Source organism: Panthera tigris, chromosome C2 (genome assembly GCF_018350195.1).
Source record: "Panthera tigris isolate Pti1 chromosome C2, P.tigris_Pti1_mat1.1, whole genome shotgun sequence".
Classification (NCBI taxonomy): Eukaryota; Metazoa; Chordata; class Mammalia; order Carnivora; family Felidae; genus Panthera; species Panthera tigris.
Window position 1 is genome coordinate 8,501,426 of NC_056668.1, and position 24,007 is coordinate 8,525,432.

Here is a 24,007-nt window from a genome sequence, read left to right on the forward strand (position 1 = left end):
CATGCAGTCGTGGCACCTTGAGTGAGTCACTCAACTGCTCCTCTGCAAGATGGGGGCAACAGCCACCCTGTGGAGTTGACAGGGTTAAATGGAAGACTATATGTAGTGATTAGCCTAGTGCATGGTGTACTGATATGGAGTGAATAAAGGAACGGGTGGATGGCACTCGAGACCAGGCTAGCTGGGTACAGTGCAAAGTTCTTGAATGCCACGTGAGGCCCCCCCGAACTTCCTGGTGGGTAAGGGCAGACCCTGAAGGGTTTGAGTAGGGGAGTGATGTGGTCAGAGCTGACTTTAGAAAGTCACAATGCAGAGATGGGCTGGATTACAGAGCAGTGGGAAGCGGAAGGCCCAGAGGGAATCCTTAGGAGGTTATCAGGTTAGTTCTGGAGAGGAGATTATTCTGTTCGTTCTGAAGAGAGGAGGTAGGGAACTGGGCCTGAAGGAGGGGTGGGATGGAGATCTGGAACTCTCTGGAGACTAGAGATAGTGTGGAGGTGCCACACGTATCATTTTGTGGAGCATTTTCCTTTCTCCAACTGCTGACATGTAGTATGGTAGTACATTTCTTCCTCCTGCTTATAGACACACTACACATACAATTACATCTGTATATTTATAGATATGCTTTTCTAGAGATTGTGACTGCTCTCCTTCATGAGAAGAGACAGAAGAGACACAGACATGGTGACAGGTGGGGACGTTCCTCCTGCAGTGGGTACTCAGCATCCCTGTCCAGACCTCAAGTCCTTCCTAAATTAAATTTCCTTATTATGTACTTCAATTGCTTGATTAAACAGTTTATATAAATTAAGCTTATCAGTACGGCAAACCTGATGTTGTCTTAGATGTTTCAATATTCTTTAAAAATCTTAGTAAGATTTCAAGTTAAAAGCTGGGCCTAAAAAAGCCTCATTCTCTAACACATTTCAGGCATATACATACTAAATACACATAGATTCCTTACTAATCCAGAAATATACATCTATGGTTTTGTTTCTTCTAAGCCTGTCTATATTTAACTCAAAATTTTATTGAATTGGGGGTGGATTTATTAGATTTTAAGTAATCTCTATACCCAACGTGGGGCTCAAATTCACAACCCTGAGATCAAGAGTTGCATGTTCCTCTGAATAAGCCAGCCAGGTGCCCTAGAAGATGGATGTTTTTTAAGAAAACAGTTACTGCCCTGGTTAACTGAGATCATTTATCATCAGAGAGTTTTGCTGTTTTTTTTTTCCAGAGTCTTTAATGAGACACTGAATCCTACCTATCGTGATCCTATCAATGATTCTGTAATCTCTAAGAGTGCAATCACTTAGCCCTTCTCTGGATTCAAGTCAAAGCATTACTTATTTCTGAACCAGAGAAGCCTGTAGCTCCCACACTGGGTGATCAATTCTCAAGATTCATCGAAATTTTAAGATCTTTGGACCTAAGGACATCTTGTACTCTGCTATATTTTTAGGACTACCCAACTCTTCAGGAGCCTTAAAATGAGAGCCAACTGAATTCTGGCCCTCTCAGTTCTGGCTTCACAGCTTATGGGGTCTTTGTACTGATGATTCTCCCTTGGCTCAGAAATAGCCTTCTAAAGGAAGAACTTAGCATTTACTAACTTTCCTTCGATAGGATAAATGAGTCAGTACAACTTTAATCAAATAACAAGACTCACAATACTTTTATTGTGGATCATCATGAACTCATGGCTCTTCATAAATTTAATGCATTTCAATTTGATACTCAAATTGTCCTGATTTGGCTGGGGGGGGGGGGCTCCTGTATCCTTTTGACACAATTCTATTTTTCTTTGAAGCTTACCTACTTTCTGGCACAGGTGTCTTGGAGTAGGCACTGCCTTAACACCTGCACCAGGAGTTTCTGCGAGGATCTTTGGTTCCTTTTAATGGAGAAAATAGCACACACACTGGGAGCTGAGCACTAGGGTGCATTTCAGGGTAAAGTTGCTTTGAGGCCATCTTCGTGAGCAAAGCTGGAAGAGGTATTTCTTTTTCTCTTAAAGACATGAGTTTCTATTTTCGATAGTTTGAGGTGTTCTAAGTCAAAATTCTTTTGATCCTCTAATTTTATCTCCTTTCCTCTTTATGTTGATTAATCAAGTTGTCTTTTGCTTTATTTAACAATGTGCATGTTCTAAAACAGTATACTAATGTGAGCATTAAAGCTCATATTGAATCATATACTGAACAGATCTCAAGATTTTCCTACAGTTCGCCTGGTTCTTAGTATCCCAGGAAGGATGTTTAGTAATTCATAAACTCTTGTTTGGTGTGGCTCATTGTATATTTATCTGATGGAGAATTTTCTGCCACTGTTTTCATTCTGCTTTTAACTTACGGGTGCTGGTCTTCTAATAGCTGACAGTTTCAAGTTCGTACAAGGTGGTACCATTTGGCAACTGGTCCCCAGCATCCTCCAGATATTGACTTACTGGAGGAGGGTCCGCCTGGCCATTCTACCTGGAAATCAGCTCAGTCTACAACGTTCTCTAGAAGTTTCATTTCCTCAATTCCATGTCCCTATACTGTCACTTAAACCACAGTTATAAGATACATGTGTGTGCGATCTTTAGCCAAATTGGTTCTGCCTATTATCGAACTGATATTAGAATCAATACATTTTACATAGTTGATAAATAAATTTTAACTATGCTGAATCCTATCTTAAAACTTACATCTTTTAAAATATATGTTAACACTCTCTTACCAATTTAATGTGTTACATACTGTTATGCCAAGATTTAGAATGAATAAATTCAAATGATTTCTCTAGTTAGCATTATCTTGACCTACTCCCAGTCAACATGTTTATTTTTACTGCAGGGACATAGCTATTATTTTGGCATTCCATATAATGAAGAAATGACATATTGAATATAAGCTCTTAAGGTTTTATGTGAAAGCATCCTTTAATTCTTGGGTCAAAATTCATATTTTGCCTTTATTATTATTATTATTATTATTATTTTTTTAAATTTATTTATTTATTTTAACATTTATTTATTTTTGAGACAGAGAGAGACAGAGCATGAACAGGGGAGGGGCAGAGAGAGAGGGAGACACAGAATCTGAAACAGGCTCCAGGCTCTGAGCTGTCAGCACAGAGCCCGACGCGGGGCTCGAACTCACGGACCGTGAGATCATGACCTGAGCCGAAGTTGGACACTTAACCGACCGAGCCACCCAGGCGCCCCATATTATTTTTTTTTTTAAGTAATCTCTACAGCTGACCTGGGGCTTGAACTCACGACCCCAAGATCAAGAATCACATGCTCTTTAGACTAAGCCAGCCAGGTGCCCCTATTTGTATTTTTAAAACAAATAACTGTGTAGAACTTAGAGTCCTTTTAATAAATATAAAACTTCCAAAAGCAACAATATTAGAAAAATAACCAAAGTTTATAAAAATAAAATGCAATTAAAATAATAAGTTCTCAGCTTTCTTATATAATTTTAAGGAATAGTTTATGGAACTGTACAAGGCATTTAATACAAAGGTTTCCTATTTGGAATAAATGTTTTTAAAAATTGGGATTCCAGAATCGATCCTTGACCAAAGGTGGGGTCTTTGACCAAGGGTGGGTGTTGGTTGGTTTGATCTGTACCTTTTTGGGGCCTGGCATTTGTTAATCAGCAAGATTTAAAATGACAACTTTTTTTCCCCTTTGAGGCCCTGATCACCGCCCAGTTCTAATTTAAACGTTTCCTGGTAGCTTGTTTCTATCAGTCCAAATTGTAGTTTTCTTTTTTGTTTTAAACCAATAATAAAAAGGATTATTGGCTTCAAACTGTTTAATTTACTTAACAGTTAACTGCATGTGCCAATAGTCACCCTGACACTTTCTGGCTTAATAAACATACCACAGACATTCAAATAGTTAAAGAATGTTATAGCTTTTACTAACAAAACCTCATGATTTCAACCAAATTTGTATTTAAATAATTTTTCTGGAGGACATTTTTTTCAAACGGATGGTCATTCTTGAGACCCTGGGCTCTGTGAATATCATTTGTTTTAGCACTCCCAACACCGACGTGGAGGGAACAGATTCTCTTATGTATAAAGCAGAGACTATGTACTTCAATTGCTAAACGTGAACTGTTTACAGTTACAGCTATTTAAAATTCAGCATCTGCTAAACGCTTCCCATTAGACTAAGCTCCCTTCACAAACTATCCTTCTCAGCTCTGGCCATCTGACTGAGTTCAGAATGCTTTCCCAAGGTAGACAGAGCTAATGTCAGTAGGACAGGCTTCCCCTGGGGAGGAACAGTTAATCTATTTAATGGGGGAGGACAGGTCCTCTGGGGGAGTGACACTCTTTTGGTTAACACTCTGCCTTGTCCCTAAACCATCATTTCCAGGGCATGCCTCCTAAGTGCAGACTAGAGACTGGGTCGGCTTTTCCCGTAGAAAGCCAGTCATGGTGAGGAGTTACTGAGCTGGTGTTCAGTTGCTGGCTGGTGAGCACTTCAATTCCTTCCTGCAGTGATGTTCTCCTAAATGACAGTGTCTTGCTTTTAAATTTCTAGTCTGTGGTTCTATTCCTACTCTGTTCTCCACAACCATTTGGAAGAGTGTAGTTAACGGTCCAGAGCGACTCAGACCCAGGGAGTGATAGAAGTGGACTTCAACAGTGCTCCAATTTTTTTTTTTTTTAACGTTTATTTATTTTTGAGACAGGGAGAGACAGAGCATGAACAGGGGAGGGTCAGAGAGAGGGAGACACAGAATATGAAGCAGGCTCCAGGCTCTGAGCTGTCAGCACAGAGCCCGACACGGGGCTAGCACTCACGGACCGCAAGATCATGACCTGAGCTGAAGTCAGCCACCCAACCGACTGAGCCACCCAGGCGCCCCAGTGCTCCAATTTTTAACGTGTTTGTGAATCACCTGGGGATTTGGTGAAAGTGCGGATGCTGATTCAGTAGGTCCGGGGTGGACCCTGGGGTTCTGTATTTCTAGTGAGCTCCCAGGTGATGCTACTGTTGCTGGTCCAGGGACCACGCTTTAGAGTGGCGAGGGACTGTAAGTTGTGAATCAGGTACACACACAGTAAGACCTCCTGATGTCTTATTTTTGCATCCTTCCCTTTTTCCTTTACTATCTGGGGATGATGAAGCCAGGCTCCATCCTTGAGCTCGCCCTGTGCCTGTTTACTCCCCTGTCTGCCTTCCTGGGCGTGAATGGTGACAGTGCTCCTCAGTCCAATGGTCAAGAAGGAACCTCACCCACTTCCCAGTTAATGTTCACTCAGACCGTGTTCGTGGTCCCCATTCTTTATAACCCAGAGCTGAATACAGAATTGACGCTCACATTTCCCCATGATGTCTTCTGAGACCACAACATCTTGAAGCATCTAAGGGCAAACCTGGAGAGTTCCTATTCTGGCTCGATGGAGTTACGGTATCCGGGAAGGGGCGGGGGGGGTTATAAAGCTCTTAAGGAATGTGGAAAAACTAGAGATGCTTAGGACTTACAGATAGAAGCCATGACCTCTCCATACCAGGAGTGGAGAGACTGGTCCTTAGAGCCTTAATTCAGCAAACTCCAAGAAGGCTATCTGCAGGGTTTGTCCAGTGAAACATTAGGGTTATCACTTTGTTAAGCCTTTTCATTTTCTTACACCTAACTTGTTAGCCCCGTGTTATCCTGGAGGGGCTAAGGCCTTCCTCAGAGGGCATTCATTCATGTCTTTCTCCAATGACACAATTTCAGGCCTTGAACTCCCTTCCCAACTGCCACTGTCCTGCAAGGAAGTGGAAGATATGGCTTCACCCTTGCTCATCGCTTACTTGTCTTCCAGTTCTGGTCCACTGTGATGCTTATCTAGTTTTTGAGCCCAGTTATTTCTTTTTGGATTCTCTCTCTCTCTTAAAATCTAGTGTTGCTGTATGCAATGAGAAGTTCCTATGTTCTCTGACTGTAAGTTTGAAGCTCTAAAAGTGCGTTATCTATACTGCTATTTTAAAGCAGACGAGTAAATGGTCAGTGCAGTTTAAAAATCTATCCTTGGATTAAGTGAGATTTGGGAGTGGTGTACCTGGTTGCTACTGTATTATGCCGTCCACTTACAACGAAGGCCAGAGTAGGAAGCAGCACAGAGAAAATCCTTGCTATGCTTCAGAGGTGCTGGGGACACCGTGTTTTGCACACTGCCATTTAAACAAATGCGGTTCCAGGGGAGAAAGCTCTGTCACTGTCAAGAATAATTATGCTTCTCTTAGGGGACAAGAACATCGTGAAACATAACTGGTAAGTTTCCCTTTTTTCTCCTGGTGTTACGATGCTCACAAATTGGTGACCCACATGTACGAGAACACCCCACAGCCTTTTTAGGTCTGTGTTCAAGTCCTTATTTTAAAATATTTAGAGACCAGAATACATATGTATATTATGCGTGTATCATGTGTGTATATATACATATACGTATACATACATGTATCTGTATATATGTATATCTACATTTGTATATATAAAATATATAACTGCATTGTATGCATTTATGTAATTTATTGTAAAATCCTTTTTGCAAAAAGGCCTAGAATAATCTAATAAAAACCAGTCTCACTTTATATTCCCAACCGGACTGGGCAGAGGCTGTATGTTAGTTGAATCCCAGTAGGGTGCGGATTAATTAATGTAAAAGTACCTGCAGCCCTTCTTCAGTCTGCCTCCCAGCTCTCCAAAGAAGGGACGTTCGACTTTGGCTTAAAGCTGGCAGCCAGCGGGCCTAAACCCCCGGTCTCCAACCTGTCAACCCCCTCTCTCTAATGCCTTTCTCCCTCCATCGTGCCTCCTGCCTCCCTCACTGCCGCCCGCCCTCCGCACGCGGCTTCCAACCTCACCCAGCCCCTCCTCACCGCCCCAGTGCGGCCCCCCTCCATCCTCAGCCGCGCGCGGCCTGCCTGCTCCCTCCATCCTCACCGTACACCCCCTGCTCCGCTCGGCCTCCCTCCGTCCTAAACCCCTCCTCTCAGCGCGTCCTCCCTCCATCCTCATCCCCGCCCCCCCAGCGCATCCTCCCTCCTCCCACCCCCCCACCCCCGGAGGCCTTCCCCAGCCCGCGCGGCCTCACCCCCACGGGGCGGCCTCTTCCGGCCAGCGGGAGGGCGGGCGGCGGGGGCGGGGCCCTGAGGGAGGGGCGGGCCGGTGGTGCGAGCGTCCCGGGCCCGCGCCCCGCCGCCGGCCGGCCGGTCGGTCATGCTCATCACGCTGTGCTACCTGTACCTGTGGGCGCGCTGGGGGCGCCGGCCGGCCGCGCTCGTGCGCGCCACGGTGCAGCGGCTGCGCGCCTCGCGCTGCTCCTTCACCTTTTGCGGCGCGGCCGTACAGCCCAGGGGCGCTCGCGTGTGCTTGAGCCGCGGCGGCCGCGTCTTCTGCGTCGGCGAGAGCGAGGTGGGCGGGCGCGGGGCCGGCGGGGCGCGGGTGGGGCCGGAGGCGCGCGGGGGGCGGGGCCGGCGGGAGGCGCGGCCTCGGGGCTCAGCCAGCCGGAAGCGCTCGCGGGCCCCGCGTTGCACCGGGGCTGCGTGCGTGGGGGGGGGAGGGGGGGGGAGGCCCCGGGCTTGGGGTCCCGGGAGGGCTGAGCTCGGGGGCGCTTCTACTGGCTGTGCCCTCGGGAGCCCGGACTGGGGGGACCAGAGGTCCGGAACTGCGACAGGCGGCTTGCCGGGTCGAGTGTATGGGGAAGATTAGCACCCGAACGCCCAGGGCGCTGTCCATTCGGAACGTCTTTTCTGACATCCTCTCCTCTACTGTGGGTTCTACAGGTTCAAGTTTATGAACCTGAATTCACAGAAAGACAGCAGATCCTCAGTCTTATGTCAGATATCTCGTAGGTGACAAAAACGGCTCAGTCAGTCGCGAGTTTTGCCGACCAGGGCACCCCGCTGATTGTCTTTGCATCTATTTTATTTCGGTTTGCACACGGCCTTTGTTTTTTGGCTTAGTACTTAGCCCGATGGCTGCAAGTTCAGCAGGCCCTTTCACGTGGCGGTCGTTTAATCTATGCGAAACCTCCGTTCCCTTTCTGGAAAAGTGCGGTGCTGCGCAGATTTCCACTGACTTCACTAACACTGTTTTCGTTGACATTTAAAAGTGTTTGCTTTTAATCGGTTTCCCTTTCCTCTTCGTTCCGGAAAGTTGGCTCACTTGGCGTTAAAGTAAGGTTTCCCATGTGTGCGAAACCGTAGCACCTGCGTGGGAATTAAAATCTTATCTCAGGTTGAATACTTTGTTGTATGCTTAGGTACGGAATTATACTGTGCTACTAACAAATCAAAATTACCCTTATTTGTTAGTATAAACAGAGAATGAGTAACTTTTCTCAGTTGTGAAAGAGTATGCAGCTACTATCACCTAGATGCAAGACGTTTAGACATTCATTCTGCCTGAGGGTCTAATTAGGGCTTAATTGTCCAAGGAACCTGGATTGAGAGAATTAACAAAATAAAGAAAAATTGAGGGGTGCATTTTTCTATTGCAGTTTCCAATCTGGACTCATTTACTTAAAATAGAACCCTTTAGATTAAGGATTTTGGACATTTAAAAATATCGAGGTGTAAGTATTTTTAATTTTCTTGGAAGACAGTTTTACTTTTTTTTTTTTTTTAACGTTTATTTATTTTTGAGACAGAGAGGGACAGAGCATGAACGGGGGAGGGTCAGAGAGAGAGGGAGACACAGAATCTGAAACAGGCTCCAGGCTCTGAGCAGTCAGCACAGAGCCTGATGCGGGGCTTGAACCCACAGACCGCGAGATCATGACCTGAGCCGAAGTCAGATGCTTAACCGACTGAGCCACCCAGGCTCCCCGACAGTTTTACTTTTGAACATCTCTATGACTTTATTGGTCTTCTTTTTAACTACCGCACCTATAACTAGTGCTTCTCAGCTCTTTCTGATTGCTCCAGCCTGGTGTGGGGGCACCCCGGCCACACTAGCCTTGGCCTTCGGGGATTCTGTAACCTGATGTGCTTTTGCTATTTGAAGTTAACTTTGCCTCATCCTAGAGCTTTGCTGAAATATTGTCTCAAGGAAATGTTCCCTCATTCTTCAGACTAGATGGGACTGGCTTGCTCTGTGCCCAGATAAACTTTAAATTATCGTTCATATTTCCAGTTTTTTATCTTTTTCTCCCTAGGAATTGGGTCTCTTTCGCTTAGCAGCTTGCCCTGTGATAATCACTCAGTACTTCAATGAATGATGGAGTGGTTAGTGGTTGTGGCCTGCGATTGGAAAGCTTGGCTATTTGTGATTGGCTGCTGTGAATTCAAGATCTAAAATATTGTGAGGCTAATGACCTGGTTCGCGAAATACCTTATTGTCAGTCTACCTAGATTGAAGTAACTTTATAGAAATCAATCTTATGACTTTGTCGTCTCCACATTTTGCATGCTTAGAATCCGATAAATAGAATGTGTATGTTTATATAATTGAAGGTCCCACAGAAATTGATAAGTATAACCAAAGAGTTTATAGAAACTGGAATTTTTTTTAATGTTTATTTATTTATTTTAGAGAGGGGGAGGGGCAGAGAGATTGCAGAGAATCCCAAGCAGGCTCTGCAGAGCCCATCACAGGGCTCGAACCTACGAACCTGTGAGATCATGACTTGAGCCAAAATCAAAAGCCGGCTGTCCAACTGACCACCCAGGCGCCCCCAAACTGGAAATTTAAGGTTTTTGTTGAATATGTACATATTCTGTGTTTGAGTAAGATGGACAATCTGTTTTTTGTTGTTGTTTTCTTAAAAAAATGTTTTTAAATGTTTATTCATTTTTGAGAGAGTGAGAGAGAGCAAGCAGGGGAAGGGCAGAGAGAGAGAGAGAGAGAGAGAGAGGGAGACAGAGTCCAAAGCAGGCTCTGCGCTGTCGTACAAAGCTGGACACGGGTTGGAACCCACAAACCTCGAGATTGTGACCCGAGCCGAAGTTGGATGCTCAACCGACTGAGCCACCCAGGCACCCCTGTTTTTTGTTGTTAACTGCTATATTAATAATATAGTTTACCCATGGAGAGGAGTTTTTTCTCCTTCAACTTTTCATTTGTTAATTAGCTCAGTAGATATTTATTAATACTGTACTATGTGCCAAGTTATTAGGCCAGGTAAAAATGCCTTTTGATCTCCCAACAAGGGCGGATTTGAACTGGATTTGTGTGGAGCTTGACCATTTTGCTATTTTTTTGTTTTTTATTAAAGTTTTTTTTTAATGTTTATTTTTGAGAGAGAGAGAGGGAGAGAGAGACAGAACACAAGTGGGGGAGGGGCAGAAAGAGAGGGAGACACAGAATCCGAAGCAGGCTCCAGGTTGTCAGCACAGAGCCCGATGCCAGGCTCGAACTCATGAACCACGAAATCATGACCTGAGCCGAAGTCAGACGCTCAATTGACTGAGCCACCCAGGTGCTCCTGAGCTTGACCATTTTCTGGTGGCGATGACAGGGCTCACCTCCTGCAGCCTTAGAGTTCAGCTTTTCTCCTCTGGATATGCCTTGATTTTAGTGGGTCAAAGCCTTTTAAAATTAATTTACTGGCCTTTTGGAGGGATTTCAGGAAGGAGAGCACAGGTAAATGGACATACCCAATCTGATAACCAATGTTGATGCTATAATGGCTGGAGGAAGTGGAAGAACAGGGAAGAACAGGTCTTCAGGTTTCTGTTGGTAATGGGCTTCGTTTCACGGCCACGTACTTCTGAGCCTCCTCACCTTTATTTATTTATCTTTTACATTTATTTATTTTTGAGAGACAGAGACAGCGTGAGCAGGGGAGGGGCAGAGAGAGAGGGAGACACAGAATCCGAAGCAGGCTCCAGGCTCCGAGCAGTCAGCACAGAGCCCAACGCGGGGCTCGAACCCACGAGCCATGAGATCATGACCTGAGCTGAAGTCGGACGCTTAACCGACTGAGCCACCCAGACGCCCCGAGCCTCCTCATTTTTAAATGGGCTTCTGAATTGTAACCTGGAGAGCTCTCTGTACTGTAAGCAGTGAGGAATGGTGGGGGTGAGCCCAGCTTCAGAGTGAATTGTTGATAACAAATATCTAGAGATGATAAAGTTGTCATGAATCATAGAAGGGATGTTGCAGGTGTTTAATAGCCACAGTTCAACAAGAAACACAGGGTTTATGTGGTCTGCAGGAGAGCATCTGATAAACTTGTATTGATCTCACCTGGGGTTCCAGAGGAAGGGATGTCCTGGATGTGGATGTAAGTGGCTGTTGTGATTTGAAGTGATACTGAATCCCCTCCCCTTTTTTTGTGTTTCTTTCCCTCTATGCAGTCCATTGATGACTTGAACAAATGGGCCCTGTTTCTTGTTTCTCCTTTTATACTCGAAGCAGAACACATAGCATTTGTGACTGAGAGCATCTGGGTGCAAGGTGAGACTTTACAGAGACCATCTGCCTCTTCAGAAAGCGTGAGTAGCATGTTTTTCACTTGTGTCCCATAAGAAAACTATGTCTTAACCAAAAGTAAATTTGTTTTTTCTTTTTCATTTTCTTTAAAAAAATTATGTATTTTTTTTGAAAACAATTTTTTAATGTTTTATTTATTTTTGAGAGAGAGAGAGAGAAAGAGGGGAAGAGCGAGCAAGCAAGCAGGGGAGGGGCAGAGAGAGAGGGAGACACAGAATCCGAAGCAGGATCCAGGCTCTGAGCTGTCAGCTCAGAGCCCCACGCAGGGCTCAAACTCACGAATGGTGAGATTATGACCTGAGCCGAAGTCGGACACTTAACTGACTGAGCCACCCAGGTGTTCCTAAAACAATGATTTCAGTGTATTACAGTTACAAATCACATGATCAATTAGTTTGAATCATGAAATTGCTAATACTTGGCTTTTTTTTTTAAACCTATGAAGAACCCATTTGTGGTAACCTAAGAGTTCTACTTTGGGCTTTTAAGCCCTATTTTTTTTTTTTTTTTAATGTTTATTTATTTTTGAGACAGAGAGAGACAGAGCATGAATGGGGGAGGGACAGAGAGAGAGGGAGACACAGAATCGGAAGCAGGCTCCAGGCTCTGAGCCATCAGGCTGATGGCTCTGAGCCAGCCATCAGGCTGATGGCTCAGAGCCTGACGCGGGGCTCGAACTCAGAACCGCGAGATCGTGACCTGAGCTGAAGTCAGACGCTTAACCGACTGAGCCACCCAGGCGCCCCTTTTAAGCCCTATTTTACCACTCTTAGAAGTTTAGCAAAAGTTTGGGATTGCTTTTTTTTTTTTTTTAATTTCTTTAATGTTTGTTTATTTTTGAGACAGAGAGAGACAGAGCATGAATGGGGGAGGGTCAGAGAGAGAGTGAGACAGAATCCGAAACAGGCTCCAGGCTCTGAGCTGTCAGCACACAGCCCGACGTGGGGCTCAAACTCACGGACCAAGAGATCATGACCTGAGCCGAAGTCGGACGCTCAACCCACTGAGCCACCCAGGCGCCCCAGGGATTTCTGGCATTTCTGAATAATATTTATCCTGTTTACAAGCTCAAATGTCTTAGAATATTTTGTTTTATTTTTGGACGCTAGCTACCCAGACTTGGATTAATCCTAATCAAAATGTACTCTCATTGTTGGTTCACACATGGCCCTCGTTCACTCATGACTTTGAAATTTGTATGATTAATACCCACAAATTTACCACTCAATATGGAAATGGAACACGTACCTATGTGGTCCCCTGGAGTCTATCCACCTGTCTACCTGCCCTGCCCCTCCCTCCCCAGACCAGTTTCTTTTTAGATATGTAAGTCATCTAGGTGAACAAACACCATCTTTCTGAACACCCACATAATTCTTATAAATTACTATTTTTAATTTTTATTTATTTTTATTTTAGGTTGAGAGAGAGAGAGAGAGAGAGAGAGAGAGAGCGCGCGCGCAAGTGGGGGACAGGGGCAGAGGGAGAGAGGGAGAGAGAATCCCAAGTAGATTCCTTGCTCACCACAGAGCCTAAGGTAGGGCTCGATCCCACAACCCTGGGACTATGACTTGAGCCAAAATCAAGAGTTGGATGCTCAACCAATTGAGCTACCCAGGGTCCCCAATTTTATAAATTATCAAGCTTATAGTAAGCTTGATGTTTTCTTATATATGCTGATATTTATATGTATATTTTGTAAGATTTCAACTTAAAACCAAGGCCAGCACAAAATGTGACTGCTGTGCTGTTAACTTCCTAAATCGTTGTTACTTAATTGTACTTTTTTTTTTTTTTTTAAGTTTATATATTTTGAGAGAGAGAGGGAGAGCACACAAGCAGGGGAGGGGTGGAGAGAGAAGCAGATAAAATCCCAGGCAGGCTCTGCACTGTCAGCTCAGAGCGTTATATGGGGCTTGAATTCGCAAACTGTGAGATCCTGACCTGAGCTGAAAACGAGAGTCAGATGCTTAACCGACTGAGACCCAGAAATGCAGCTATGCAAATAAGCTAGAATTTTCTCTCTTTCTCGGGAGGTGGTTCTGCTCTGTAAGACCATCCAGGGACCTAGTTCCCTTCTGTTTTATTGCTCTGTTATCTGCCCTCTGCCAGCCTTGTTCTCTCTCTTGGTAGAGACTGGTTCATACTGCCCCAGCCACCTCTGTTAACCTCATGCACATCTAGCCCTCATGATGGGGGAATAGAGAAGGTGGGAGCCAGCCAGCTTCCTCTTTAAAAACTGTGACTCAGAAGTTTCACGGGTCATTTCTGCTCCTGTCCCGTCAGCTGCAGGGCAGGCTGAGAACTGCAGTCCTAGCTGGACAGCCACGGGTTGAAGGGAAGAAAGACAGACTAGAAGATACTGGGAGATAATTAGCGTTTCTCACAGTTACCATTTCATTTAATATATAGTCTAACAAAGATTTAACTAAGATCTTGCTTAATGGCGGGGTGCCTGGGTGGCTCAGTTGATTGGGCATCTGACTTCAGCTCAGGTCATGATCTCACGGTTTGTGGGTTTGAGCCCCGTGTCGGGCTCTGTGTGACAGCTCAGAGCCTGGAGCCTGCTTCAGATTCTGTGTCTCCCTCTCTCTCTGCCCCTCCCATGCTCACGCTCTCTCTCTTTCAAAAATAAACATTAAAAAAACCCAAAAATTAAAAAAAAAATCTTGCTTAATGGCAATACCTTACTTATTTCTTGATTTTCTGAGGTAGAAAGATGCCTGCCCACCAGGGAAGATAGCTACTATCCAGTTAATTCATTTATTTATGATTAGAGGCTTGGTTGGTAGGTCCTGCAACCAGAAGCTGGAGACATTTAGAGCTAATTTTTCGACCACCCTATTACACCGAATTCCATTTTATAAGTTGGTCCTTTGGAAGGAATTGATCTCAGGCCCCTGGCTGGCTCAGCCGGTAGAGCATGCAGCTCTTGATCTCAGGGTCATGAGTTCAAGCCCTGCGTTGGATATGGAGTCTACTTTAAAAAAAGGAGTTGAGGGGAACCTGGTGTCTCAGTTGGTTAACGTCTGACTCTTGATTTCAGCTCAGGTCATGATCTCTCCGTCCGGAATTTGAGCACTTGAGTGCCTTGCTGGGGCTTGGGATTTTCTCTTTCCCTCTTTCTCCTTGCACCTCCCCCACGTGCACGCGCGCGTGCACTCTCTCTCTCTCTCTCAAATAAACTTAAAAAAAATAAAAAAGGAGTTGATCTTGTATCTCACTGTCCTCATGCAGGTTGATTGCTTAATGGGATTTCGCATGGGGGGCTGTTATCAATCTATTTTGCACTTAACTCTAAAGTCATTTGAGTTTAACAGGACCCTAAGATACTAAGTTGAAAATATAAATGTAAGAAAAGACTTTTGAACTTAATGAAAGGTTACATTCTTCCATATTCCTAGGATTCTAGAACTCCTACAGATACTTAAAATATCTTTTTTTTCTTTTTTATTAAAAAAAAAATTTTTTTTTTAACGTTTATTTATTTTTGAGACAGGGAGAGACAGAGCATGAACGGGGGAGGGTCAGAGAGAGGGAGACACAGAATCTGAAACAGGCTCCAGGCTCTGAGCTGTCAGCACAGAGCCCAACGTGGGGCTCAAACTCACGGACCGTGAGATCATGACCTGAGCTGAAGTCGGCCGCTTAACCGACTGAGCCACCCGGGCGCCCCTTAAAATATCGTTTTGAATTTGGGATAGCTCAAATGGCTTTCATTTGTGGTCATTCTATAGACCCTAACAACAAATAAGTGAATCTGAGGAATTCAGTTTTTCAAAAAACAGCATTCATATATTCATATTTTCACTTACTTAGTCATTCATTAACCTGTTTATTGACCATCTACTATGTTCCAATTATTTTGCTAGGTGCTGTAACAAATACCAGTGGAGCATGATAGATTCAGCTCAGTTTTCAATATCTTCTGTACTGATATCAGCAGTCCTATTTAGTAAGAATTGATGACCCAAAAAACTTACATAATTCTTTGCTGCAGAAAATTCAGTTATGTTCCTTGTACTCTTACCAAGGCATTCATTCACTCATCCAAGGTTTATCAAGTGCCTATTATATGCCGGCTTGTGTGCCAGAGCTGGAGTTACGTGTCATGTGGAGGTGACAGATGCATTCAGAGATGATGGTCCCTGTCATCTTAAGGAGCTCACAGTGTGGGAGGGAAGACAGCTAAGTAAAGGAACAATTAAAGTTTCAACATGATAAGTACAGTGAGAAGGCATGGATGGGGTGGTGGGCAACCTGTCTACGTAGGGGTGAGGACAGGAAGGACCTTTCAGCAGGGGTCATGTCTGAGCTTTACAGGAAAAAACAGGAATTTGGTGCAGAGGAAGGAAGGGCTTCCCAGGCAGAACAGCAAGGGCACAAGCACACGGAAGTTTGCACCCGAGGCAACCGCACACGGTCCAGTAAAATTGGAGTCTCTGGTGACATGAGTTGGGGGAGTGGTCCAAGGTAAGGACAGAGGGGAAAGATGGGGCTGGACTGCTGCATGGGAAATTACCTGGGTGCAGCAGTAGCTTCTAGGAACATTGCCAAGGCAAGGGTGCCTGGCTGGCAGTCAGTGGCGCACACGACTCTCGATCTCAGGGTTGTGAGTTTGAGCCCCACACTGGGTGTGGAGATTACTTAAAAAATAAAATCTTAAACATTGCCAGGCAGGTTCTCCCAACAGTCACAGAGTCGAGAAGCTTGCAGATCAAGTTAAGATGCATAATTCACAGCTTATTAAATAATTTTGGAATATGCACAAGGAACACCTGGAGAGATCTGGGGTCAGTTAACACTTAGGATCAGGGGCCTGCAGTGTGGAAGGACTGTACACCTGAATCCTGGGCTGTGCAGTGTTCACACATCCTGCCTCTTTGCTGCACCAGCCTTTCTCACCAAGGGCGTAGTTACAGGAGCCAGAGATGAGGTTAAAACTGGGGGCTCAGCAGATGGAGGGTGCATGGGGCCAGCCACACTTGTTCTCTTGGAGAGACTCAGGACGTGTATGTGCGTGGGGCCAGCCACACTTGTTCTCTTGGAGAGACTCAGGACGTGTATGCCTGGAAGTGCTGTGCCGTGCCACCTGTGCTTCTTATCTGTTTTTAGAGACTATACATGGGGCCCTAATGGGTGACTGATTTAGGGATGATATACCGCCAATCTGGAGGTGGTGTAATTTGTGTGTTAAATTTTTTTTTAACGTTTATTTGTTTTTGAGAGAGACAGAGCGTGAGCAGGGGAGGGGCGGAGAGAGAGGGAGACACAGAATCCGAAGCAGGCTTCAGGCTCCGAGCTGCCAGCGCAGAGCCTGACGTGGGGCTCGAACCCACGAACTGTGAGATCGTGACCTGAGCTGAAGTTGAACTCTTAACTGAGCCCCCCAGGGGCCCCTTAATATTTAAGATTTACTTGGTCCGTCCATGACTTTCTGCCTAGGGGTAATAAATACTCTCTGTTCTTTCCTTTTTATCTGGGTTCATTGCAAATATTTTCCATTTGTTTCATCTATCTTTAGGGTGTCTGACAAGTTCCTAACTTGATGTACAAGTTCCATCCATGCTGTTGGTTTTTCTTGTTTTCTGTGTAGCAGAACTGAATATCCTTCAGTCGTACAAACACGCATATGCACAGATCACGAGAAGTTTCTGTGTGCTAGTTAGGAGCTTGGACTTCACCCAATGGACAGTCGTTTTTGGTGGATGCTGGATCATTCGTGGAGATCGGGAATATGGCAGGGAGGGCTGGTGGAGGGACTGCTGTAAGCAATGCAAGTTTGTGCGTTGTTTGGTCAGCTTTGCTGAAATAACACATGGCCCTAGCACCTCAATTGCTTCTAACAAATATTGGTTTCTTGCTTATGTTACAATATAGGCTCAGCAGGTTCGCTGCTTTAAGCTGTGACTCTGCTCTGGGCTCTGCTCCATGCATCCTTCTTGTGCAGGGACCCAGACTGAAGGAGCATGTCCGTCTGGGGACGTGCCATTCGCGTGCAGATGGCAGGAGTACGAGCTGGCAGAAACTCGGTGTAGTAGATGGTTTGTATACCCAGGGTTATGTGGTGGAATGACGTTCTGGGACTTCCAAGGCCAGATCGTAAGAAACTTTGCAGCTTCCGCCTGGGCTCTTGGAACTCAGCTCCCATGCTGCCAAGTGAGGAAGCTCCTGCTGGTGGGCAACCATCTTGGGGAACCATCTTGGATGGGGATCGTCTGGGCCCAGTTGAGGCACCTTAGCCGCATGGAGCAGAGTTGAACTGCCCCTGCCAAGCCCTGCCCCTATTGAGATTGAGCAAAATGAACGATTAGCTTAAGCCGCTAAATTTGGGGGTTGTTTGTTGCCCAGCGATGGATAACTGGAACACCTGGGATATCTTTTAAATCTTCTGCTCTCAGCTTCCCAGGATCAGTGGGGTGGGCACGTAAAGTGGGCAGTGAGCACTTGGGGATGCTAATGCAGTATACCTTAGGGGGCCTCAGGTGCTTAGGGGACACATACGGAACCCAAGAAATAGAAAAAGGGTGTGTCAACAAGGGTATTTCTGTTATTTTCTGACTAACTCTCACCTTCTCAGAAGATTAAGGTACCTGAACCCTCCTTTTCCTTGGGTGTCTGCTCAGTCCTGGTTTTCAAGTACCACTTGGTTTCATCCCTCAGCTCATTACAGCTCCTGCTTGCTATGGAGTTGTGACGCCCCTTACACTGTCACTCGATTTTCCGGTACCCTTCTCCTAAAAGTGCCACAGGGCACTTCCTTGGAAGTAACAGAGCATGAGAATGAAGTTTGTCGTGATCCTTTCCCTCTGTGTTTCCAAACCTGAAGTCTGCAGGGTTACCCTCATGCCAGAGGTAACCCCCTTCCTTCGCTCTCCCAGCGTCACACGCTTCCCATCTCTGCGTGCCTCACACTCCTTCATCCAGTTTGTCACTAGAAATTTTAAAAACCAGGTGCGCCTGGGTGCCTCGGTTGAGCGTCTGACTTCGGCTCCGGTCATGATCTCACAGTCGTGGGTTCAAGCCCCACGTCAGGCTCTGTGCTGATTGTTCAGAGCCGGGAGCCTGCTTTGGATTCTGTGTCGCCCCCTCCCTTTCTGCCCCTCCCCTGCTGACACTCTCTCTCAAAACTAAAATAAACATTAAAAAAATTATAAAAACCTAACGTGTGATTAAGTTGATTTGGAAGAAAGGAGTAAGAGCCAGGTACATTAGCAACATCAATTATCTGACTGGAGAACTGATTGTAACTTGTAGTCTGGGTTCTTCAGAGAAGCAGACCCAGCAGGGAGTGTGTGTGTGTGCACCACAGTAGGTGTGGCTGTTGAGTCAGGAGGTCATTGAGGGCAGAATTCTTCTTCCTTGGGGGACCTCAGTCTTTTTCTCAGAAGGTCTTCAACTGATTGGGTGAGGCTTGCCCACATTATGGTGGATAAACTGCTTGACTCAAAGTCCACTGACTTAAAATGCTAATCACATCTAAAAAACACCTTCACAGTTACATCAGGATGGAAATTTGGCCACATGTCTGGGTACCATGGCCTAGCTGAGTTGACGCATAAAATTAGTCATCACTTGGTTAACTATCAACTGGCTATTCCCACCTTTGCTGTAGAACTTCAGCCCACCGCGTGCTGCGGGCGGCCTTGGGAAGGACATTTGGTTAGAGAGCCACCCCTGAGAATTGAAGCGAGTGCCTCTTGGCCCTGGGCCTTCCTCATGGACGTGCGCTGAGTGGAGCAGGTGTACCACCGCTGCCTGCTGTCAATCAGGGTGACGACAAGTCAGGAGCTTTGGTTATGGAAGGGATTTCTGCCAGGAAATCCCTTTGTGTAGGGCTGACCAGGGCTTCCTTAGCTTTGATCTTTGGGAGTAAGCCTTTGGTTTGACTTCCCCTTTCTTTCTCGGTCCCTTTGTTTCCACCTTGAGGGGCAAAGTGGAAGTGCCCTGTTTGCTCTCAGACAAATGGCCCTGGATGCATCAGTGACAGTATGGCTTTGCTTTGATGGAGCACACAGCGCTGCTTGAGGAGTTTGCATGGTCTGTGGCTCGTGGACCACGTTTCTACAAAAAGGAAATGCACTTAGGTGAGGAAACAGCTGGCTGAGTTGAGAAACTTGATCAGGGACCTGTGTGTATTGTTCTCTGGCCGCTTCCTGTCCTTCCCCACGCTTCATTTATCTCCCACTTCTCCCCTCCTGGGGGCGGGGGTGGGGGGAGAATTTAATTATTGGCTCCTTTTACGCTAAATGCTTTCTTCAAGGCATCGTTCCCCAGCAGTGCCTGCTCCAGCAAGGTGCTAAATCTGCTTTTGAATGACTAAACTCTGGGCTGGGTCTCCACTGGCTGAGTGTTTTTCCTCATTCTTTGATTGCCAGCCATAGCCCTGAGAACACTGGTGCTTTTAGCCTCATTCAGGACGTTGGTTATCCTGTTTCTTTTCACGTTTCCCATTCACCCTCATCTGCAAATTCCTCTTGCCAAGGCGATAGTTTATCTTCTTATCCTCCTGAGCTGACATCCTTCCTCTATTCTCAAAGCTGGAAATCAGCTAAATATGGGTCTGAACTGTAAGCTTCTGAGCTCTGCTCTCATCTTGGATCAGAGAGGTCAGATTTGAAATGCAGAGTCCTACTGAAACGCTGGTCAGGTGAACCCTACTCTGGCTGCACATCTGGTGGGAGGTAGAGAAGTTGGTGATCAAGTGGAAGGAAGGCCACATGTAGAGCCAGAAGGAAATTCTGAGGATTCTTTTTCCAAATATTCTAGACCCATTAGTGGGTTTCCACCTTTTTTTTTTTTTTTAACATTCATTCTTGAGAGAGCATGGGGGGGGGAGGGGCAGAGAGAGGGAGACACACAAACACACACACACACACACACACACACAGAATCTCAAGTAGGCTTCAGACTCTGAGCTGTCAGCACAGAGCCCGATGAGGGGCTCGAACTCACGGACCATGAGATCATGACCTGAGCCCAAGTTGGACGCTTCACCAGCTGAGTCACCCAGGCGCCCCAGTGGGTTTCCACCTTTTGACTGTGAAGGATTTGCATTTATTATTTTTCCTTCTAAGACAGTGATTCCCATCTTTTAAAATGACTTCCTGAATTAGAAACATTAGATTCAATTTGGAATCTAAGGAGAGAAATGAAATACTAAGGAATAGGATTTTGTGGGGCGGAGTTCACCCTTGGAGGGCTACAAACTCTTGTGATATCTAGAACTTTTTCACCCTCCACCCCCACTCCCCTCCATCACCCTCAAACCAGTTTTTTCCCATTTGGCGGGTATACGGTCCCCACTGAGAATACCTGTTTTGAGGACTCCGTGTTTAGAATAATATGACTGCCTCTCTATGGACCAGGTACTTTGCGTATGACTCCCGTTGATCTCTCCCAGTAACCTTCTGAGGTAGGTAGTCTTACTACTTCTGCCTTACAGACAGGAAACCCAAGCGTGGTGAATTTGAGTGACTTGCTTGGGTCATTTGGGTCATATAGCTATTAGCCAGGGGAGTCAGGACTCAGTTCCAGAAGTTGGGCTCTGGAGTCCTCCCACTATCTAGACTGCCCTGGAACAGTGTGGAAATAGCTCAACTGCCTTGATTCTTTTCTTTTTTCTTTTTAAAATGGAGATACAGTTCACATACCATAAACCTCATCCTTTTAGAGTATACAGTTAGAATTCATTAGCTGTGCAGTCATCACTGCTACCTAATGCCATTTTCATTGTGCCCCAAAGAAACTACGTATCTATCAGCAGCTGCTCTCCACTCCCCCATCCCTGGCCTGGCCACCCCTAATCTACTTTCTGTTTAGATTTGTCTGTTTTGGATAGTTCATACACATGGAATCGTGTAATATGTGACCTTTAGTTATCGGCTTCCTTCACTTAGCATCGTGTATTTAAGATGCAGCCATGTTGTGACAAGTAGGTGTGTTGTGATGTAGTTGTGACATGTGACATTCATCTACATGTGACATTCATTCTTTATCATGGCTGAATAATACTCCACTCTATGGATATATGCACTTTGCTTATCCCTCCCTCTGCTGATGGACCTTTGGGTTGTTTCCACTCTTTGGTTAATTGTGATTAATGCTGCTGTGAACACCTGTATACAACTTTTGTGTGTGGACATACATTTTCAGTTCCTTTAGTTACATACTTAGGAGTGGAATTGCTTGGTCGTTTGGTAATTCTATGTTTAACTTTTTGAAGAATTGTCAGGCCTTTTTTTTAATGTTTATTTTTTTATTAAAAAAATTTTTTAATGATTATTCTTGAGAGAGAGAGAGAGACAGAGTGTGAGTGGGGGAGAGGCAGAGAGAGAGAGAGGGAGACACAGAAACTGAAGCAGGCTCCGGGATCTGAGCTGTCAGCACGGAGCCTGATGCGGGGCTTGAACTCAGCGAACCGCAAGATCATGACCTGAGCTGAAGTCAGAAGCTTAACCGAATGAGCCACCCAGGCGCCCCTAATGTTTATTTATTTTTGAGAGGGGGAGTGAGAGACAGAGAGACAGAGTGTGAGCAAAAGAGGGAGGGAGGGGGCAGAGAGAGAGAGGGAGACACAGAATCTAAAGTAGGCTCCAGGCTCTGAACTGTCAGCACAGAGCCCTGTGTGGGACTCGAACTCCTGAGCTGTGAGATCATGACCTGAGCCGAAGTTGGATGCTTAACTGACTGAGCCACCCAGGTGCCCCAAGCCTTTTCCAAAGAGGATGTGCCATTTTATAGTTCTATCAGCAATAGAAATATTGCTCAACATCTGATTGCTCAACATCCTCCGTAATACTTGTTAGTAACCATCTTTTTGATTATATCCATCACAGTAGAGGTGAAGCGTCGCACTGCGGTTTTGATTTGTGTTTCCCTTAATGACTAATTAGGGATGTTGTGCATCTTTTCAAGTGCTTATTGCCACTTGTATCTTTTCTCTGGAGACATGTCTGTTCAGACCCTTTGTTTTCTAGTTCTTTATGTGTTTTTGTACGTTGAAGATGCAAGTCTTTTATCACGTATGTGATTTGCAAACATCTTCTTCCGTTTTGTGGATTGTCTTTCTATTTCCTTGAAGCTGTTCTCTGAAGCATAAAGATTTTGATGAACTCCAGTTTATCTGGTTTTTCTTTTGTTGCTTGTACTTTTGGTGTCCTATCTGAGAAAGCATTGCCTGATCCAAGGTCATGACGATTTACGCCTGTTTTCTTCTAAGAATTTTGTAGTTGTAGCTCTTACATTGAGGACTTGATCCAGTTTGAGTTGATTTTTGTACCTGGTGTAAATAGCGTTAGGTAGGGGTCCATTTTCATTCTTTTGCATATAGATACCCAGTTGTACTGGCACTGTCTTTGAAAAGTTGGTGGTTTCTCCGTTGCCTTTCTGGGCAACCTTGTCCAAAATCAGTTGTCTGTAGATATGTGTGTTTATTTCTGTGCTCTCAGTTCTGTTCCATTGATCTATATGCCAGACCTATGATGCCAGTTGGACCTTGACTTTTGAACCCCACGTTTCCTGGATGAGCAGGTACCATCACGGTTTGACTTGTGGCAATTCCCCTTACTTCTAGGGTTGGGATTTGCCCCAGCCTTGGGCCTGACAATACTTCATTGTCTAGTTTGTTTCTTCAGTGCTGTTAAAATGATGTTCTATTGATGTTATCCAGCGTGTTTTCACTGTTTTCAGCAAGAGTCACTTCTAAAAACCTAACCTATCAATATAAAAAAATGGAATTCAAAATCATTTATCTCCGTTTAGGAAATTTGGGGCAGTGTATCGCTGAGACAATTTATTTTGGGAAGCAGAGAAATGATTCATGGCATCTTAACAAAAGACCACTCTGTTGCTTTTAAAACCAGCTTCATTAATAGCTAATAATAGTGGCTTTCACTAATTGAACACTTTTTCTGTCCCAGGCTTTCTGCTGGGGGCATTACATATGTTCTTTAATCTCATTAACACAACAAACCTAAAAGATGACTGGAATGAGGAAGCTGGGACTCACGGGGTTCTGAGATTTGCCTGAGGACACACAGCCAAGATGAGCCCAGTCTGACCCAGACCCAGGTCCTTGACTCCAGAGCCAGGCTCCTGTCCCTTGGGGCTCCCCGTCTTGTCCTAGTTTCACATTCTTCTTTTACAAAAACTGGAGCACATCAAGGACGGAGTTTTGAACCGGCACAGGCGGGAGCTCTCTGGAGTTTTCCAGTTTTAGGAATCGCTGGGAAGCCCCTTTAGAACTTCTGATTCCTGGGCTGCAGCTGCAGAGTCCGGCACGCCAGACGGAGCCCGGAGCCCAGACAGGAGGTGTTCACAGGCCCCTGGGGAGTTCCGGTGCAGTTGGTCTTAGACCACACTTAGAGCAAAGCTGGTCTACAGGTTACATTATAAATCACTGGATATTGTGGACCTGTTGCTTTCTCCTATTTCCTGTTATTGAAGGCAAATTGATGTGTTTCCATGTCTGGAGAATGGCCCTTTCCCCTTTCAGCTCCTTGAAAAGTGGTTGGGACCTCAATCGCTTTTTTTAATTAATTAATTAATTAATTTTTTTTTACGTT

The 24,007-nt window shown here is 45.2% G+C and overlaps 1 protein-coding gene across 5 annotated transcripts in view; it reads left to right on the forward strand.

Annotated features, from left to right (window-relative positions):
* Positions 1 to 24,007, forward strand: part of HLCS (holocarboxylase synthetase) — a 237,683-nt gene that overhangs the window by 12,929 nt on the left and 200,747 nt on the right. For 2 of the 5 annotated variants that reach the window (XM_042956670.1, XM_042956671.1), the window contains exons 1-2: positions 7,182 to 7,418; positions 11,306 to 11,443. In XM_042956670.1, coding sequence (XP_042812604.1) covers positions 7,224 to 7,418; positions 11,306 to 11,443 — 333 coding nt within the window. In that variant the 5' untranslated portion in view covers positions 7,182 to 7,223. Of the gene's footprint in view, positions 1 to 7,181; positions 7,419 to 9,681; positions 9,700 to 11,305; positions 11,444 to 24,007 lie in introns of those variants that run through there. The other 3 variants (XM_042956674.1, XM_042956672.1, XM_042956673.1) reach the window with 3 other exon arrangements.